This window comes from Microtus ochrogaster, linkage group LG3 (genome assembly GCF_000317375.1).
Source record: "Microtus ochrogaster isolate Prairie Vole_2 linkage group LG3, MicOch1.0, whole genome shotgun sequence".
NCBI lineage: Eukaryota > Metazoa > Chordata > Mammalia > Rodentia > Cricetidae > Microtus > Microtus ochrogaster.
In genome coordinates, this window is record NC_022029.1 from 32,886,700 (window position 1) to 32,908,424 (window position 21,725).

At 37.2% G+C, this 21,725-nt stretch overlaps 1 protein-coding gene across 6 annotated transcripts in view; it reads right to left on the reverse strand.

Moving 5' to 3' along the window:
• Eml4 (echinoderm microtubule associated protein like 4) overlaps window positions 1-21,725 on the reverse strand; it is a 117,957-nt gene that overhangs the window by 31,760 nt on the left and 64,472 nt on the right. Inside the window, exons 3-10 of one of the 6 annotated variants that reach the window (XM_005360748.3) lie at window positions 18,712-18,841; window positions 15,145-15,318; window positions 13,053-13,181; window positions 12,609-12,634; window positions 12,385-12,417; window positions 5,243-5,366; window positions 4,256-4,405; window positions 1,330-1,399 (exon numbers count right to left, since the gene is read on the reverse strand). In XM_005360748.3, coding sequence (XP_005360805.1) covers window positions 1,330-1,399; window positions 4,256-4,405; window positions 5,243-5,366; window positions 12,385-12,417; window positions 12,609-12,634; window positions 13,053-13,181; window positions 15,145-15,318; window positions 18,712-18,841 — 836 coding nt within the window. The remainder of the gene's footprint in view (window positions 1-1,329; window positions 1,400-4,255; window positions 4,406-5,242; window positions 5,367-12,384; window positions 12,418-12,608; window positions 12,635-13,052; window positions 13,182-15,144; window positions 15,319-18,711; window positions 18,842-21,725) is intronic. The other 5 variants (XM_013351353.2, XM_026785907.1, XM_013351354.2 and 2 more) reach the window with 5 other exon arrangements.

Sequence of the window (21,725 nt, forward strand, 5' to 3'; positions counted from 1 at the left end):
ATACACATGTGCACCACTGCCACACAGCATACACATGTGCACCACTACCACACAGCATACACATGTGCACCACTGCCACACAGCATACACATGTGTACCACTGCCACACAGCATATACATGTGCATCACTCCACACAGCATACACATGTGCATCACTCCACACAGCATATACATGTGCACCACTACCACACAGCATACACACGTGCACCACTACCACACAGCATATACATGTGCATCACTCCACACAGCAATTTGCTTTTGTTGTTGTTTTGGTTTTTTGAGGCAACGTTTCTGTGTAGGCCTGGCTGTCCTGGAACTCATTCTGTAGACCACGCTGTCCTGGAACTCAGATATCCACCTGACTTTGCCTCCTGACTATTGGGATCAAGGCGTGCACCACCACACCCAGCCCAATTTGCCACCTTAGTTAAGATAAAAACTAGAAAATTGAGACGTGCCTCCAAACAATAGGCACTTCCCCACTCATGCTATGGGAATAAGAGTGACCAATGCAGCAAATGTTATGCCATAACAGAATCTGCAACTCTCATGCTGGAGATAAGGAGAGAGACAGATTGTAGTCAGCTTTTACAGCTGCTAAAAGGTAGAGTTAAGATTCCAAGTCTAATGTGCTCTGGGGTACTTAGCTTTTTTTTTTTTTTTTTGGAGCAAAAATCCTACAATTTTATCCAGGCTGATCTCAAACTCTTAAACTCAAGCAATCCTCCTGCTTGGGGCCACTACAGGTGTGGGTCCATCATCTCTGCTACTTTGCTTTTAGTATTACATTTATTCTTGACATAATGTACCTTAAAAAAAAAAAACCTGTGTACTAAGTTCTATGGAAACAATCCTTGAAAGAATAAAGAACTGGGAGGGATCTTCAGCACCATCCAATGTAACCTCCCACTTGTAGCTTTTCTTTATAGAAACTGAACCCAGAGAACATCATGTACACAGACTAGTCATCAATTCACTGCTGATCTCAGAAATAAGACATGTTATATAAAACAATCTACTGAAACCAAATAGCAACTGAAACTCTAAGACGTCAGCTGATTTCCTAACAGAGAATAAGGAGGGCCCATCAACGGGAGGAATTTAGTTTAACAAGTCTAACTTTTAACGAGCAAGAGTCCTTACATTTTCACACGTAGACATTCCCCTAGGTAGGCTACTTACTATTTAGAAGGAAACAGTAGCTTGAATCCTGCATTTAAGACCTTCTTACATTCTAATATTTTCCCAATAGTAGAGATCCTTTCGTACACACTTTGAGCAAGTCAAACAATGGGCAGTGGGAGTAGAGGCAAAACACTGGCTGCTCACCCTTCCATCCTTGTCCACTCCAGCTATCTGTCCAGTGGCGATCCTTATCTTGTCAGGATGTACAGCCAGGCTAAAGAGCAGTATTAACAATAATTTAAATACAGAAACATGAAAAAGCAGAACATGCCTTTGTATCAATATATTTTTTCAAATAAATATTTTCAGTCTTAAAAACACACCTGACCTATTTATTTTTATTAGTAAATTAAGCAAACCTCTGTTTTTCTTTCTTAATACATTTATGGAATACTAAATTAATAGAAAATATTTAGTCATAATTTGGTATAAGAATGGAAACCATTTTCATGTGTTCGAATTCCCTTTTAGTCACTATATGTAAGCAAACATGTTTACATGGCTTTATGAAGTATGGCCCAGTATAATTTTCATCTATTAAAATGTAAGCATAGCTTCATCTTTACATAATCCTTACACACTTGCTAACAATTCTTTAGTATTTTAAGCATTTCTACAAACAAAAAGCAGCACCAAATGTCTTCCAATATAATTTTACCAACATGCAGCTAGTTCTTAATATTAAGCTTTTGTAACTCTAACCCAGGGCAATGAGTTGAAAATGGTAAATACTGTAGCAACTGTACTCTAACTGACCGTGGCACACACAAAATCAACCACAAATTGTGTGTGAGCACGGCTGTGTAGGTGTGCAAGCCTGACTTTGGAGGCCAGAGGACAATGTTGGGTGTCTTCCTCTATCACACACTCTACCTCATTTAATATTTACAAGTTAAATTTTTATTACATTTATTTATTTATTTGTGTGTGCAAGTCTGTGCATGTAGGTGCATGAACGCTGTAGAGATCAGAGAACTACTTGTGGGAGCTGGTTTTCTTCTCCAACCATGTGGAACACACTGTCAAGCATGTATAATGTTTATTTATGGGGAGAGGGCATGGGGAGACCAGAGGGAGACTGTAGGTGTTAAAGTTCTACCACGTGGGTTCTAGGGATGGAGCTCAGCTTGTCAGTTTGGCTCACTTGCTGAGCCATTTTGTAATTAAGGAGTCAACTCAACTGGAAAGAATTTTTGTTTCCTGCTATGCATTGCTAATTATTTTCCAGAAGAATTTAATTAATTTGTCACATGAGATAAAAATGTTCCAAAGTTATAAAACTTCTCCATATTAAGAATTGTATCTTTTGAAATATTTCAATAATTTGGCATAAATGATATAAGGTTTTCATTTCTAAGGAGGCTAGAGTTTATCAATATTTCTCTAATTTCTTTTCTTCTTAAACAGTTTATACCCTGCATCTAGACATTAAAACTAAAACTTTAGGGGCTGGAGAGATGGTTCAGAACACTGGCTGCTCTTTCAGAGGACATGGGTTAAATTCTTAGCACTCACATGACAGCTCACAACTTTCAGTAACTCCAGCTCCATGGGATTCAACATACTCATACATGCATACATACATGTAAACATGTAGACAAAGTACCAATGCATGTACAATAAAAATAAATGTCATTAAAAAATAAAACTATTATGGTAACATTTTATTGTATTTATCTGTTTCAAACAAGAAATTTAAATTATAATTTCTGCACTAGGTAATACATTTGCATGGCTGTAGTATCAAAGAATATTTAAAAAAAATATTCAGAAAGTCTTTTTCCTATCTGCGCCAATTGGTAAGATCGTCTCTACCTTAACCTCTGACACCGCTTAAAGGTAACCACTATAGCTAGTGTCTTTTCATTGGGAACTGCAGGAATACTTTACATGTGGAAGACAAAATAGTATTTCACACCACTTCTTCCCCCTCACGAGTGAGAACACGTATTTGCTTGCCTGCTTTTTAACAGTGGTCCTCCTTTCCTGTTTCTATGGCAGGGTCTCACTACTGCATTAACCACCACGCTCTGACCTCTACACACGTGGAACTAGCACCCAGCTGAGAGAGGTGAGATCCTTCTAATGTGTGCACGGTAACACTGCGCAAATTCTGTACACATAGAATATTGCAAGTAGAAAGTGTTTTTATCTTTTTAAAAGGCTGAATGTCATCTATGTAGTATCCTAGCTTTCATGCATGAGAGAAACTTTTATCTACTTGACAGGACAGTGTAAAGAAGCTAAGCTTCAAAATGTGAGGAACCAGATTCTAAATGACAGAATTTAACTAAAGAGTAGCAACATTCACTGAGTAAAACCCAAGCCTAAGCATTTCAAAAGAGCTCTGCTCTTACAGTTTGACATCACACTGTATACTTAGGGTTGGATTCAGCTTATGGATTCTCCCTCTCATAAAGGAAAACCTGAAGCCCAAAATTTATCACAGAGCAAACCCTCAATACATACTAAGCAATGAATGAAAAACTACTTCCAGAAATTCATGAAGCCTAGTCTTTCTTCATGGATTGAATATGACAGGCCAGACAGAAAGGACTAGAGACCTGAGGCAGCAGACAGATTCTACTGAGATTTAGAGCAGTGTATTTTATCGCTACTGATTCCACATACGGTATTTAAAGGTAACATTTTTATTTTAAAAAATATATTCCGGGGCTGGAGAGATGGCTCAGTGGTTAAGAGCATTGCCTGCTCTTCCAAAGGTCCTGAGTTCAATTCCCGGCAACCACATGGTGGCTCACAACCATCTGTAAAGAGGTCTGGTGCCCTCTTCTGGCCTGCAGACATGCACACAGACAGAATATTGTATACATAATAAATAAATAAATATTTAAAAAAGATGAGAGCTGTGATTTAAATATATATATATATATATATATATATATATATATATATATATATCCCATAGTCTAAATAACATCTTACTTATGTTCTAAGCCTTCCAATGGTAAGCTTTCAGTACAACTCAAATAATAACAATAATAACAACAACAACAATTATATTGAAGGTAGGCAAACACAAAACTGACAAATGGCAACCGACACCAACCATTTCACACAGTCTGTATGGCCCAGGTAATGTCGCTGAGTCCTCTCCTCATAATTAAATAGTACCACTACTGATGCAATGAAATAAACTATCTCCCCCGTTGGAAGCAGGTAAACATTTGCTCGACAGTCCTTTCCCCGATAACCGTATCTTAAATAAAAAGTCAAGGTTTTAAAGGGCGTTTAAATCTCAGGGGCAATTGCGGAGCTATGAAGAAACAATGAAGAGAGAACTGTGTCAGGAACATTCGCATTCCTTACCTGCCCAATCCTGAGACTCTTCCTGTATTGTCTTAATGTCTACATTCCTAGCATGTACCAATCACTGCCATACACACAACTCTGAACAATCAAATGTGAGCCTGTGTGATAGTATGCCAGGAGGAAGCATAGATATAGACCCTTCTTGAGAAGGCTTTAAGGCTCACCAGCAAAGTAATGTGGGTGTTGGGTCTAACATGACGAATAAGCCTAGTTAAGTCTGATATACAGTCTGATATACAGAATGGTAATAAAAACCTGTGCTAAATTTCAGGATTGGTAAACTTCTCCAAGCTAATTTAATTTTGCCCAGTGTAAGGAATTTAAAGCATGTGGGGAAGGGAGCATAGAAAAACAGAGGCAGAGAACTAGTCTCCTTCTGTTTCACTGAGTTTCTTAGGGGCTATAAATGAGACTTTCCAGGCAGAATCAGGAAAGGTCAATATTGAACCGTTGCTGACATACCACACTACCGCCATACCACACTACCTGTGAGGAGCTCATGGATGCTGCTGTCCTGTCTGCATCAATTCTGGTGACTTTAAATTGCTATTGGCAAATATATCTGACATGTTTTAGAGACATCGTCTCACTTTTAATTTTTCAAGTGGTTCTAAGTTTATTATATTTTATTCCTCGTTTAAGAACATTTCAATTAATTCACTAAGCAAGTTTTTATTAAACTAGGACAAAGCAGTAGATTTGCTCTCATGCTTGGGAAGGATACGCCCACTCCAGTTTGAGCTTCTCAGGAGGCAGTTCTGTTCTGATGTCATCATAGTTGTCAACATCCGAAGGAATGAACATGGTAATTGGCCGACCTCTCATAAACATTTTAATATATTCTCCTTCTGTTGAAACATAAGACAAAAATTAAACCACACATATTTCCCATGTGATTGTAGAAAGGTAGATTACTGATGCAATGAAAAATGACAAGAGTGGCTGGTTAAGCTTCTCACTGAATGTTTACTTTTCATATTATAGAGTGTATGAAACAAACAAAGGGATACTATAAATATCTAGTCCTAAATAGAAGAAAAAAAATCAAAATACAACAAATCTGTGGCCATTTATTTAGTTGATAATAACTGTTTTCATCTAAATATAATTTATCTATTTAAGCTGACATATTTCTACAAGAAGTCAAAAAATGCAAACCTTTATGACCAAGGTTTCTTAACTTGCAAGGAAGAAAGAAATTACTTGGACAGACATGAATCATGTCTACCACACTAATCAACCTAAAGGTCAAGACCTTGCAGATTAAAGAGTCTCTGCACATTAAGGCAACAACTGACAAAGTGAAAACAAACTATGCATCAGAACGGCCTGAAAACCATGATGTAATACAGTGGTTAATCTCTGAATATATAATGGATGCCAGTTCAATAGAAAGAAACAAACCAAGGCACCCCCCCCCTTTAAAATACACTTAAAAATGGGTTAAGTAATTAGAAAACATTTTTGGGGCGGGGGAAGGAAGGAAAAGACATAAAAATGGTCAACAGGCAATTTGAAAAAATATGCACCATTAATAGTAATAGCTCAGGGAAATATGAATAAAAACCACTGTGTGTCATTTCAAACTTGTCACAATGATCAGCAAAACCAAACAGAGTACAGACTAGATATGGAAAAACAGGACCACTGTGCATGCTGCTGCCAGGGATGCCAATGATGCTGCTGCTATGGAAAAGCAGGGCGGAGGCTCTTCAGAGACAATTCTAATACAATTACTGTGTCATCTGGCAAGTCTACTACTAGATGTTTTCCAAAATAATGTAAACAAAGACCATGATCAGATATCAACACTAACTCTCCTGTTCACAGCAGCACTATTCCTAACAGTCAAGATCTGCAAACAACACTGATGGCCACTTACAGATAAAGACGTGGTATATGCATATACGTAAGCCAGTCACAGAAAGACAGCTACTACTAGATTTCTATGATATACTCAAAATAGTCAAATTCATGAATGGGGCAGTAATAATTAATAATAGTTAACTAGGGGTTAGAGAAAAACGGAAATGAGGATCAAGTGAGAGTTTCAGCCAAGCAAGAAGAATAAAAGCAATGTCAATATTAACCAAATTACATGATTTAAGACAGTAGATCTAATGACAGGTGTTCTTACCATAGTAAGCCAAAACCACAATCTTGGAACATATCATAAGAAAAGGACTCAAACATTTTTCAAGTTAAGATGAGAGGAGCAAAAGCTATGCTACATAGCGTGAGCAGGGCTGCTTCTCACGTCACCATTGTGCCTTCTATCAGCCTCATATCAATAATCAAATTCAACTGCAACACAAATATTTTCAAGACAGTGAGAAGATAGTTTTTATTTTCTTACTAGAACCATAGGTTCTGAAACAGCTTTTGTTTATATCAATCAATAGTTGTTTATAAGATCTTTAGAAGTCTAAATTATTTTTAAAAGACAAGTCAGAATCAAATCAATATTGGTTATACATCTCTAACCAAGGGAAACAATGCCTTGTGGAACAGTGGAGAGCATGGCATGGTGGCTCACGCCTGCAAACCTAACTAACATTCAGGAAGCAGAGGCAGGAAGATCGCCCAAAAATATAAGGGAAACTTGGTCTACATAACTGAGTTCCAAGACAGCCGAGATTGCATATGGAAGCCTGTCAAAAATAAAACAAAGACAGGAGGAAAAAAAACCCCATAGATGGACCATTCATTCTCCAAAAAACTACGAACCAACACAAACCCCACCTATCTCTACCCCTAGCATCCTAATGACCCACATATAGACAAGGCACCAAGAAAAAATGGTTGCCAAAGCTAAATAAAGGGAAAGAAAAAGAGGCTGGGTACAACAGCACAAGGATGTCTAGTGCTTACTAACTTGTCTGGCACAAAATCAGAGTGTGATCATTGTAGTCGGAGTTTCTGTCCTGCCCAGTTCCTGAAGGCGTTAAGTCCCAAAGAAATCACACAGAGGTCTACATTAGTTATAAACTGATTGGCCCATTAGCTCAGGCTTCTTATTAACTCTTATAACTTATATTAGCCCATTATTCTTGTCTATGTTAGCCATGTGGTTTGGTACCTTATTCGGTGAAGCAGTCACATCTTGCTTCTTTTGTGGTTGGGTCAGGACTGCTGACTAGGACTTCCTTCTTCCCAGAATTCTCCTGTTCTCATTGACCTGCCTCTACTTCCTGTCTGGTTGTCCCGCCTAAACTTCCTATACAGAGGCTGGTGTGATCTTAAAATCTCTATCAGTGACCAAGTTCCCTAAGAAAAACTGCATAATCCAGGATTCAAGATTCAGTAGTTTATATAATGTAACTATGAAGAGGAAGAAAGATTACCTGTGGACTGTCTTCCTGAAACCATTACTTCAGATTAAGATGCTATGCTTGTTATGGGTGGGAAGTTCAAGTTATTTTTATTATTCTTGCTCACAGTGTGCTCAGCCTCAGGGTCTGATCTAACAGAGTAAGACCTCCCACACTATGCTTTAACACCACATCATTCATGTCAGTATTACTTCTGAATCTAAGAGTGGGCATTGCTTCCTGATGATTTTTGCATAGCTGAACTTTGACAGTAACTAAATGACCAGCTAGAAACATTTCCCTTCTACAACTATCTTTACTCATCTCTGGGTGTGTGTGTGTGTGTGTGTGTGTGTGTGTGTGTGTGTGTGTGTGTGTGTGTGTGTGTGTGTTTGTCAATCTACTATTACAGGTATTCATCTATTATACAACTTCCTTCTGATTTTTTTAAGAGCATTAAATTGTTCAATCCCCTTTTAAATTTCTACTAGAATTTTTATTCTGATCAAAGATGTACATGAAAAAATGTGTTCTGAATAATAAATAACAGATTAACAAGCTTCCATTGCTCTTTAGAGGAAAGTATGGCTAGCAAAGGTGAAGGGTTAGCTAGAATATACATTATATAAAAAGACTAACATAACTGAAGGAGCTCAAAATAGCATAACTGTTAAGCAGGAAAATCAATTAAATCAGAAAACAAAGGAGCTACTGGTGCTCACTAATTTTTCTAACATGAAATTCAAGTGGCAGTCTATGAAATGCTTTGCAGTCTGAACTGGCACCACACACACTGGAGACCATGTGTGTAATATAGGAACTTGAAACACTCTCTGGCACTGGGGAAAAAGCAATGAATCACGATGAAGGAAAGACTGAAGATTTGAATCCCAGTTTACTCTATTAGCTGTGAGAGCCAGCTTCACTGTTCTAACATTGAAAATGGTAATACTACTACTTAGAACTTAAACTAAATAAGTTAACATACTGTGGAAAACAATTTGAGATTCCTAAAAATATTTATCCTTCTTCCTTTGAGAAGAATTTGTAACTTTTATTATATTGTTCTGATACAGGGCATAGTTACGTAAGCCAGGGCAGTCTCAAACTTGGCTATTAGGTCTACAGGTATGTGTCACCATGTGTGGCAAGCTGTAACCATTTAAACACTGTTTGGCAATTTGCTTATATAATTTACTATTCCATATAATCTGCATAAATTTTAAAGTAGCTATCCAAGATAGTATGTATAGGCAAATACACCAAACTTCTGATTATTCTACCATGTGCACTTTAAAGACAGGCTGACTTGGAAAGATGTACAGGCGTACTCCATGTACCAGTGCTACTTCAGGGAGCAGTACTACTCTAACTCTTCATTTTTCAAGAGAAATAGCAAATCTATAATTTACTGTGAAACCTTTCATCTGTAAAATGTTTACTTCTTTGAAAGTGTGTGCGTGTATGTGTGACAGAGACAGAGATACACACAGAAATAGACCTGCCAGAGAGAGAAAGAGAGATGGGGGAGGGTAGGAAGGGAGGCAGACAGGCAGACACCTGCCTGGCGAGCATAAAACATACAAGCCTTGGCTTGAAACCTTTTTCAGCAAAGAGCCCTCTCCTTGGGAATTCAGCATAGTATGAGGATGTCACTCTTCTCTCCCTAGCCATTGGCATTCTCACTGCAAATGTTTTCTTGAAACTCCCAGGTTCCGTTCCTTTCCTTTTTCCTTTTCCCTTTCCTTTCCTTTCAAGGCAGTGTCTCACTGTGTGGATCTATCTAGCCTAGAACTTACTATGTTGACCAGGCTGGCCTTGAACTCAGAGATCCACCAGCCTCTGTCCTCCAAGTGCAGGGATTAAAGGTGTGTGCCACTATGCCTAGCTCTCTAGGGCATCTTATAATTACTGTTTGCTTTAACCAGCAGCACTTCCTGCTTCCCTCACTGTAAACTAACAGGGAAGATAAGCTGGAAGGTGTGAGTCAAGGGACTTGTCAGAGTAAGGGTTAAGGTCAGTGACATGATACCCAATGTCTGGCAGTCCAGAAAACAAGTTTATTGAGCTACTTATCCCCATGCTAGTAGAGAGAGTGGGCAATAAATACTCAGCAGCAAAGCTGCTTACTAAATGTAATGAATGTCTATTGCACTGGCACAGTCAACATTTCTAGGATTCAGAGTGTGGATGGAGCATAAACTTTGATAGAGACCTTGGCTTGAACCTTAGTTTTAGCCCTCACTAAAGCCCATGCTAAAAAATTATGAATTGGTAATTAAATCTGATCAGTGACAAAGTCATTTAACTATAAAGGCAATTCTGTCAGATACTGTTGATTAAGGCTATCCATTTTTGGCCCTTGCACAGCATGGGAACTGAAAAAAAATTCTGGAGTTTACCTAGTCCAACAACACCTACTTTTCAAAATGGGAAATCATGGCTTAACCAATTTCAGTAAATTTTTAGTCTGCATTCCAAATTTTTGTTATTCAGAACTTTAGACAGATTTTCACTGTGCAACTAGGTTCTAAGAGGGGTGTGGTGGAGTATACTTTTAATCCCAGCACTGAGGAGCCAGAGGCAGAATCTCTAATGAGTGAAAGGCCAGCCTGGTCTACAGAGCCAGTTTCAGGCCAGCCAGAGGTACACAGTGAGACTTTGTCTTAAAGACAAACCCCAGAAAATGTAGGTTCTGGATCTGCACCTTCTAAAGTCAGTCACTGATCCATGAATGGCTGGGATGTGACTAGCATGAACGAGATGTACTGAAAGTATAAGATATACAGCAGGTTTTGAAGATTTTGTATGCAAAAAAAGTTCACTAGTAATGTTCTCTAATAGTCACACACCAAAAAGGTACTTACTATTCTGGCTATTTGTAGTAAGTTTGCTACTAAGCTTCATGTTAACTGTCTTTTGTCGTCTAAAGGTTTAAGTCACACACATGCCAGATGGCATCTTCCTACCGGACACTGAAGCACTTGGGCTGGCGTAGAGAAGCCAAGGACCCGTCTGGAGTGCAGTCACTTGTGTCACGGTGCCACTGCTGATGGGCTTCTGATTTCTAGTGTCACACCTTCAGCATCTTCTCCCCAAGGATTCTTCTTTAAGAAACCTGGGCAGGGTGGTGGCTACCTGTAGTCCCACACTGGGGAAGCTGAACCTGAACAGGAGTTCATGGCCATCCTGTTATACTCCACTTGAGGCCAGCAGGGGCTTTATGAGATGCCATCTCAAACAAATAAACAAATCCATTTCTATTTTGCAGTTTGTAGAACTTATAGCTCCTTTCAAATCAGAATGGGAGTCTCAAACATAAGCAATATAGAGAAAAGCACAATGACAACAAATTGACAACAGAAAACTAAGGACTCTTTACTCATTTTCAGCTGCCTTTTCTTTTAAATTAGCATTTCTGCTCCCAAACCATGCAAGCCAAACACAGGAACTGGAGTACTAGGTAGTTATGACTTGCCATGTGGGTGACAGAAGTCAAACTTGTGTCCTCTACAAGAGTAATGAGTGCTCTTAACCAATGAGCCATCTCGCCAACCTCTGACCAAGTTGCTTCACTGTAACACTTTAAGATTCAACAAACCATGCCAGGTATGCTGCCATAAACCTTTAATCTCAATACTCAAGAGGCAGAGGCAGAGGCAGATTGGTCTACAGAGAATTTACAGCCAGTTTAGAACCTGTCTTTTAAAAAGACAATTATAATGCAAAAAGTTCAGATCTAATTGAAGAAGAATATCATGTTTCAACCTTGTTTACAATTTCTGTGTAATATCTTATGACCTAAAGAATATAACCAGCAAATATATTTTTCTTACTCTAATGAAAGAAAATAAAATTTACAGGAATTAAGTGAAATTGCTAACAAAAAAATTAAAGCACATTTTAGCCAATTAACAGTCCAGAAGACAAAGAGAGCTATGACACGAGAAATGAGCTGCAAAAAGCATGCACAGAAAAGGCACAATCTCATCTAGAATAGCATGCTTCAATTAATTTGCAAGCAATTTGAAGAGTGTAAAACTGATACATAAAACTTACCTACTTTGCAATCAAATTAAATATACATAGACAGAGTTATCCTGCTTGGGTCAACAGAATGAGCCAACAGCAAGTAGTCAGAGATAACAATTAATAAAAGGGAAGAATTTAAGAGGAAATGCTTTGCTAGACTATGAGTCTTAGCAGCAAGAAGTAAGTGATTATTAGCAACCAAATTGCAAGACAGGAAATCGAATTAAGACTTATCAATCTTTTAAATGGCTTTTCTAAGTATAATTTTTTAAAGGAAATACATTTTTTGATTTCTTCATGTTGCTGTATTTATTTTTACTGTTCTCCTTAATTCTCCAGATCTCACAGAAAACAGATTTTTTTTCTTTTTTTTTTTTAAAGAATAGTTACACTTACTAGTTCAAATTACCATGGTATTTCCTTTGTTAAGAGGAAAGCCAGAGAGTAGTAATGGTGAAAAGCCAAATAAGAGACCCAGGAGAGGCTGGCTCAGGAGGCGCCCCACTGCAGAGATAATCCTTACCTTGGCTGTTTTTTTCACGAGTTGACATTTTTGCTGGTTGAGACAAAAATGACATATCTTACAATAAAAACCAGGCATTTTCTAAAATGAGTACAGTAATATGTTTCTTTGGTTACTATGAACTAATAAATTAGATTGAATAAAATCAGTCATATTCTTATGAATCGGCAATAGTTAAGATGATGTAAAAAGGCAAGTATTTCCAAAAGGAATTTTTAATTTACCTTGATTGATGATGACATCTTTATGTCTAAAAAAAGAATAAAAAGAACACATTTATTTTACATGGCTCAGCGCCAGAATCATCTGAAAGAATTTAGAATTTTTGATGCCTAGTCCATACTCTAGATAAATCTCTACAAGTAAAATTCAGTTTCTCTCAGTGGTCTCAACTCTAATATATACTATTTATGAAACAACAAGTATTACATACAATCATCGAAATAGTGAGATTACAAAAAGAGTAAAATATTCAAATCTTATAAGATTGAGACACTGAAGATAAATTAATAGTAAGACAAGGCTTTTCTATGGAAACTTAAAAATACCTGGTAAGAAAATAAATCAGCTGAAATAAATTAAAATTTCAAATCAGGCATGTCATTACACACAACAGTACAGAGATACAATTATTAATTTTCATACAGGACAAATAGTACTTAACTTACTTGTCTGCACTTTTTATAACCTTTGATATTAGTTTTGATGTTGAAACGGTTTTCAATAATTTATTACGACTATCATCTGAATTTTCCCATGAGTTATGTGACTTTTCAGCTGTTGGTGGACGTTTTATGCTAGAAAAAACACATTAATTTCTTAGAAAAACGTTCTGAGTAGCAATGACATGTAATTGACAGTTTCAACAGACAGTGAGAGAAGAGATTAACACTCTTAAAGCGAACACAGGGTGAGAAGGATTAGTTGAAGGATCTGGCTGGATGAGCGGAGGAGTTAAACAAGGCAATTAGGAAGTCTGTGTTATATTATCATTCAAAAGATCAACTAGAGCAAACATCTGGAGAAAGAAATCTCTACAATCTGCTGTTAATAGAAGAAAATGCTTAGGTCTCTATGTAGTGTTTCTCATAACTTGTAGTTAATAAAACATGAACTATAAACTTGAAATATGACACTGTACCATTCATTCTGTATGTGATTATGTTCACGTAGTTAATTTATACACGACACAAATTTCTAAATAAACTGTGACGCTAAAATTCTGAAGCTCTCGGTCACAGTTTTAGAGATCCAGGATCAGAAATAAATAATGTGATACAATAAAAAATTATTGGCGTTATCAGCGGGGATTCCCTACATGCATAACTGAAATTCTATGGTTTATAAATGACTTTCTGGCTGCATTGCTGACCACCCCGAAACTCATCCAGTCTTCAATACTTCTGCAATTGTGCATCCAAAGAGCAACTGAGAAGGGCAAGCACAGTTCCAGGAGACGGTAAGCTGAAAAGGAGACTCTGGGACAAAGAGACACCAAGTTAATCAGAATGAACCTCAAAGAGACCATGAGCCTCCCCTGCACACAGTAAGAAGTTGCATGACATTAATAAGCTATGTTCAAGAACTCCACAGGAGCCCAGGCAGAAGAACCACAAACCCTTAGCACGAGAACTGCATCAGGCATAGAGACAAAGCCTTCTGTAAATGGTAAACATGCATTAATCAAGTAAAGAATATTTGGGATTTTCAAATTTCCATTATAGACTTGAAGCAAAACATTAACGTAGCCAAAGAGAAATATACTGAAAATCTTTTAGGAGTGATTGTCATTTACTTTACTGAAGCTGTAACAATTCTTAAAATAGGTTAATAGTTTCCTCGAATTCCTCTGCAGTACTACAATAATAAAATATCTAAGGAATGCTAAAGCTTGAGTCCATGTTTCTAAATAGTGTCCACCCCCACTCCCTTTTTTTCTCCACGACAGGGTTTTTCTGTGAAACAGTCCTAGCTGTTCTGGAACTTGCTTTGTAGACCAGGCTGGCCTTGAACTCAGAAATCTGCCTGTTTCTGGCCTTGAGCTCAGAAAGTACTGAAATTAAAGGCGTGAACCACCACTACCCAGCTAAATGGGCCAATTTAATTAAACTGGTATCAGTACTTGTTACAAGGCAGCTGCATTAGTAGCCCCAGCATGCAGGTCCACACCCCTAATTTAGGTTCACACACATTTGTTATGTTTTTCCTTCTCCCCCTGTCATCACTTTAAAATATTAATTACTACGGAACAGAGAAAAGCTCTCAACAAGTCTTTAGCATAGAAAAGACCAGGTGAAAGGAATTCATTTCCATACTTAAGCAAGAAGTTATCTTCCCAAGACCCAAAGCTGAAATTAAGACACAGCCACAGGAACCGTTTGTTTAAAGGAGCCTTGCAAGTTGAGGTTGTAATGATGCCAAAATGTAGTGAGGATAATTTAAATTGGTGATTTCTATCCATGGCTCTAAATTTATACACAACTACAAAAAAATGTTAAAATATCTATAATTTTATTATAAAAATATTGTTTGGGCCGTTTATACCTCTTTCCTTTTTACCAAATTGTCTTAGTTTCTTTGCCAGTTATAATTGAAAAATTATGCTTCTAAATCTTTATTCCCCAGTGTCCTAAAGCACAGATTATAAGCAATAAAGATGGTTTTCTCTTGGAATCCATGGATAGCCAACTTTTCCCAAATCACAGAATTTAGGTATCTTTACAACCGGTCCCTAGCTCTGTACTTGGGGACGGTTAAAACCTTTTGGTGGGAGCGGAGCTCTTGCTCTCTGGAGTTTGTCTGTTTATTTGGAGAGGCTGTGAAGAGGGCTGGGGAGAAGGTGATGCTCGCATTTGTGGGCTCTGATCATTAGAATGAGATTCCTCTTTTTTTTCTCTCTGTCCTTGTGGCTTTTCTTTCTTTTTTTCTGTACCACTGTAAAATAAAGTATAACATGGAACAACACATATTTAACAAACTTTAAAATCAAAATAATAAAGTGATTATAATTCAAGACCCTAAATCATATAACTAATAATAAAATAATATTCTTTTTATTCAATAACAAAAATATAATCTTTAATAAAGAATTAATTTTTGAACAATCTAAAGTAATAATCCATTCTATGAAGATTGCCCTTTGAGATGGAAGTGACCTCTAATGGATTTTGTAATTTTGATGATTGCAGTGGGGCCACAGAAACTCTCTCAACTAACTTCAACTTATCTAAATTACAGCATTGAGGACCTTTGCACTCCCTGTAGAAAGAAATTGACTGATGACGCACTAAGTGTTCATATTTAACCCAGACTACTCCCAGGTTCCTCTGACCCGGTCAACTGAGTTTTCTCTCTGTGGGGAAAAGGGGAGGGTGGGCTGTGGTACTCAGTATAAGTTCAAGGACTCACATATGCTACATAAGCACTCTCCTGATGAGTGGCACCCACCTGCTAATGCTGTTGTTCTTTTAATTATAAAAGGTAAGTATAAAATACAAAATATATATGAAAAGAAAACTGAAGTTCTGTGAAAACCAAGTTTTCGCTTTAGAAAGACCAAAAAAAGTTACTAAGAATGCTATGTGGGGCTGGGAAAACTGCTCAGATAAAGACTGCCGGGAAACCAGAGCTCAATTCTTAGCATGCACATTAGGTGGCTTCAATTACCACTCCAGCTCCAGGATCCTGTGAACCTGAACACCAATGTATGTACTAACACAAACACACACACACACACACACACACACGCACGCGCATAATTAAAAAAAAAAAAACTTTGGAAGGCCTGGCATGGTAGCACACGCCTTTAATCCCAGCACTTGGGAGGCAGAGGTAGGAGAATCTCTGAGAGTTCGAGGCCAGCCTGGTTTACAGGACAGCCAGGACTATACAGAGAAACCCTGCCTCGATAAGAACAAAATAAAACAAACAAACAAACAAAAAAACAAACATCAAAAAATAAAAGCAAAACAAAAAAGTAAATTTTTTTAAAAATGATATTAAATGAATGTGAAGTAATTTTTAAAGTCACAGGAAAAGAATTGTTTTGCCAGAGTTTTACATTTCTTATTCTGCTTTTAAACTAAAAATTACAAAGTTACTTATAGGTATACTTTAGCAAGACAGTCGACAAATTTGATCAAAGATACATCCTTTGAAAAGGGGAAGAAAAACTGTCCCAACAGGTTTCAAGCTAAAATACCTAACGTACTTATATACAGCCTTTATGACTTTGCACGTGGACAGTTATCAAACACCTTCAGAAGTCTCAGCTGCGCCTGTGAGCGTACTGTAAAGGACAGACTCAAGACTTGTCTTCCAATACTGAAAGGGTAGAAAATCATGAATGCTCTATAGTTCTTAAGCAAAGGACATTAAATTTTTATAAGATATGTTCCAAGAATACATGTCACAACACACACATACACAAACGTGTACATGTGTATCTAGTTTATACAACTGTACTATCACATTGTTAACAATTAGAAATGTAGTAACATCATTCTGACTTTGTCGCTTCTGAATCTGATTCAGTTCTGATACCTTACTATGTTCAGTTTTTGAAGAAGTGTGGGTTGAGAAACAAATTCTTATCAGCAAATAGCAAATTAAACCCTAAAATCAGAAAACTGGGCCTGGAGACCGTCAGTGGGCAACATGCTCTCTGTGTTTTAAGTGTGAGGATCTGAGCTTGGATCTCCAGTTCCCATGGGAAAGCCAGCACTTGAGATGGGGTATGGGGACACATGGATCCCAGGGACTTGGGAGCCATTCGAACTAGGCAAAATTGCAAACCACAGGCTCAGAGAGAGGCCCTGTCTCAAAAACTAAGATGAGGACTGATGAACATCCAACATCAACTGTGGCCTCCACAGACAGGTGCATGTATACACACACTCATATGCCACAGAGAAAGGAGTCTGAATTAGATGACAATCCTTTTGTAATGGTCTTCAAACTATGCTTTATGCTTAAAAAAGATTTTCCTTTGGGGTTAAATTTAGTGCCCTGAACAACAAAGGAACAAAAGCAAGTGGTCTTAGACCACCCTTTCCTATTGTACTGATCATTACAAAGCACCAGTACAGAATCAAGCTAAGAAATCCAGCTAAAATTAATCTGTTACTGAATAAAAAATGAATGTTTATAAAAAAAATATATACTAAGGGCTGCAGAAATGGCTCAGCAGTTAATAGCCATTGCTACTTTTGTACATGACCTAGGTGTGGTTCCCACCACCCACATGGCAGCTCACAATTACCAGCAACTCCAGTTACAGAGGATCCAAAATTCTCTTCTAGTGGGCACTGCATGATGTGTTCACCAGAGTCAAAATATACCAATGAAATAAAAACTAAACAATCTTTAAAAATATTAAAGATTTCTACTATGAATGCTTTATTACAATGTTTTCTCCTGAAAATGAAACAGAGATGATTTTAATACTTTGAAAGAGGGAAAATTGAAATTCTGTAATGACATTAGGTTCTGAAGGTTTTGTTATCTCCTTACCATCCCCATAGCCACCTGCCTGGTTAACACCTGGAACTGTGCACTCTGAACCTTCCAGGGGTTAATATCTGAAGTAAGCGCTTTTCATTAGCATACATCACTCTACTTTTTAAACTCTTTCCCCCTCATGCATAGCAAACAACAACACAACCTGTTCTGTACAGCTGATTTCCTATGGCCTTTCCATGTGGCGGCAATTAAAAGAAAAGGTGGGCAAATGTCATTCAACCACTGCTATTGGAACAGTAAATTATACTGCGAGAGCCCGAGCACATGGAATTCCGTAATACACTGGAACGTTTAGAAAGCAGCAACTCCAGCATCCTCCTGCCTCTATCAGCCCTGAACAAGTAGACAGCTGCACACTACTACTAGAATACTTTGAGGTGAATCTCAGTTTTTCTGATTTTTGCTGAAAAAAAAAAAGTTATAATGGTCTTTGCCCCTCTCACTAGAGTAGATATATATTAAAGAGTTTATTATCTTTAAAATGTACCAAATATGTCACTTGCTAAGGAAAATCTACTTATATAATTTCATTAAATGTATCAATAAATTCTTGTTGAAAATCAAAAGCAACAATAAGATTCCAGGACTTGAAAAGGCTCTGTCTCTTCAAAAGCTTTCTGAATAAAAATCAACTTGTGATACTATAAGAACAATGGACTCAGGCCGGGTGTCTCATTCATAATTAAAGAATCAAGACATGAGTACCTGACTACCATACAGCCCTATCTGTAATTCTTTTCATGAGTAGCCTCATCTATCATGCATAGTTGTGCACTGCCAGTTCCCCATTTCATGACAATCAGGTACCTTTTAGCAGCAGACGAAAGAGTTTCTTTTCTTGCTATTGATACAGAGCTGGTGTGATTCTGTTTTCTGTTTATACCACTTCCATTGGTTATACAGGACATGGAAATAGCTTCTCGAAGACTTGGTTGGCCTAAGGTAGTTAGGAAAAAAAAAATTAACAAATTTTAAAATTCTTAAATAGCAGAGTTTTAAAAATTAAGTCTATTAGTGTTTATGAATAGTGAGCAGATGGTCCCACCTGCAGCATTCAGCAAATGCACTACTGTCTTGAGATCTAATACCACTGACAGAGACCAACAGAAAAGCTACACTGAGCTGCTAGACCCACCACTCAGCTAAATGTCTGCTTTTCCATGGCAGCTCTGAAGCTCATGACCCAACCATATCCTTTAAATTTCTAATATTATACACATTAAATTTTAGAGTGCCATTCTATATAAATAAAGTTTAACTATGTAAGACAACTTTTATAGTAATTGGAATAAATGTCTGGTGGGGAGGCAGATAGACAACTGTAGTCAGCAGGGGTCAAAACCACAGATTAAACAGGCCTGTTCACCAGGAGTCAAGTTGATTTAAAGACTGGCTATAGAGCATAGTTATGGACTCGAGCAAAACTGAACTGTTCAACTAAGACAATCTCATGCTGTTTTTTTTTCCCTTTCTAAAACAAAAAATTAAAAGCTGCACATGTAGGACCCTAAAGTATCTGGCATTCCAGAGTGTTGTTTCAAACTTGGTGTTTACCCGCATTTTTGACAGGTCCTTGGACTAACTTGTATTATAACTACCTAAGGGGCATCCATGATACAGTGTCCCACATTCTCCCACAGATGGATCAGACAGAAGAGAAGGCAGACAGCAGCTGCATTTTTTTGTTGTTGTTGAAATGTCTTGGGAAGGTACTTATATAAGAGAAATGCCCCTCAAATTACAATTTTTGCTATAAAATCTAGCACTAGTATGCCACATAAGTGACTTCTTGCACTGATGATTTTTAAAAATTATCGTAATGAAATATTAATGTTCGAGTCAGAGCATCTGCCATGCCTGCGATGCTGTGAGCAGGAAAGGGAGTGGTGCAGGAGGCAGGATCTGAATAGTCAAACCTTATTATCAAAGGCTCACCTCTTCTAGTTTCTTATGTTTCATTGTCAAGTTCTCGACACCTTTCTTAGTCTAATACTTTATTCTTTAAGAGGACAGCAATATAGCCTCATCAAATTCTGTCTTCTCTATTTCTAATTACTTTGGAATATTTCCCATTTCCTCTTGCCTCAAAGCAAGATATACCATTTAACTTCTAGCCCTATTTTTCACAAGTAGAAATAACAAAGGAAGCATTAGACTGTTCCAGAGGAACAGCCCCTGTTGCTTGTCTAAGACAATAACTACCTATATACTTCTAGACTAGATAAGAAGGAATTTCCTCATCCTCTGACACAGCCATCACTGACTTCAGTTTAATACTCTCATTATAGAGATTCATACCTTCCCAACCTGACTAATGTAACTGAAATTTATCTACTAACCTCTGACAACCCTTGCCATCTTTCATGTTATTCAGGATAAGAATTAAATGACAATCCCTGAGCCTTTACAATATCCCAAACTCTATATATTAAGGACTGATCCAGAAAAAAATATTGAAATATAATAGTCATTATATCATTAATATATACTAATTCTACTAATTGAAAACTGATAACTAATTTTAGATGATTTGATAACATACCATATACAAATCCCAAGAGAAATATAAACCTGCTTATTTCAATAACAAAACTTATGAAATTTTACATCTCTTCATGTCTTATTATTGGCATTAGAAAATATAATTAGACAAAATCTCTACTAATGAGAAATAAGTGATTAATCTTAATGAAATATGTTCATCTATAAAAGTTTGTCAACCATGTAACTGAATAATTAAGGAAATAGGTCTCACTTCATAATGTAACTACACTATCAGCAATATAATTAATGAGGTTACTTTTTAAAGCTGTTTTCCTTTACTTTTATTTTATGAGTATGGATATTTTGCTTGTGTGCAGAGTTGTACCTGTGGAGGTCAGACGAGGGCTTTTGATCCTCTGGCATTGGAGTTACAGACAAGTTGCCATGAGGGTGCTTGCAATCTAACCTGGGTTGTCTACAAGAACAGCCAGCTCCATAACCCAACTTTATTACTTTTAGTTCTCTTAAATTTTTAGAGCAACAAAAAGATGAATAACATGCTATATGTGTGTAACTATATATCCGCACAAACATAGACATCCATAGAATTGAGTATTATTCAGCCATTTAAAAAAGTCATCTTTTCATTTACAATAACACGTACAGAACATACAGGAGGACAGTATGTTAAATGAGATAACCCAGGCATAGAAAAATAGCACATGTTCTTATGTGTATGTGGAAGCTAAAAATTGATTTCAAAGTAGAAAAAAGTGTCTGGAAGAGTCTGAGAAGTGTGTGCAAGAGAAAAGATGGCTAGTAGGCACAGGGGTGAGGATGGATGGGGGAAATGACTTGGAACAGTCTACACAGTATAGGATAACTATGGCTGACAAAAATGGTTTGAATGTTTCAAAATAGTTACTAGAGAGAACTCTGAATGTTTCTAACACAACAAACAACAAATGTCTGAGGTGACAGGCCATTATCTTTACCTGATCATTCCACATTCTTTACATGCATGAAACGTTACAATGTACCCCAGAAATAGCCCAATTATTACATTATACATACATACATATATATGTATCTGCAGACAACAAGGAAATATTATATGTTCTATTGTAGGACTTAACAAACATGCATACAGATGAAAGCTGAGGGTAGAAATGCCAGTTATGCAGAAAACTTGCTCTAAAGATGTACTCACTTTATCAAGCTTGTGTTAACTGTTTTGTTTTCCATTCTACTCTAGCAACTTCAAAATTCTCTTATAAAAATCAATTCTTAAGCAAACAATGTTACTGTCTTGACTGTGGCAATCTTCAAGGTCGATT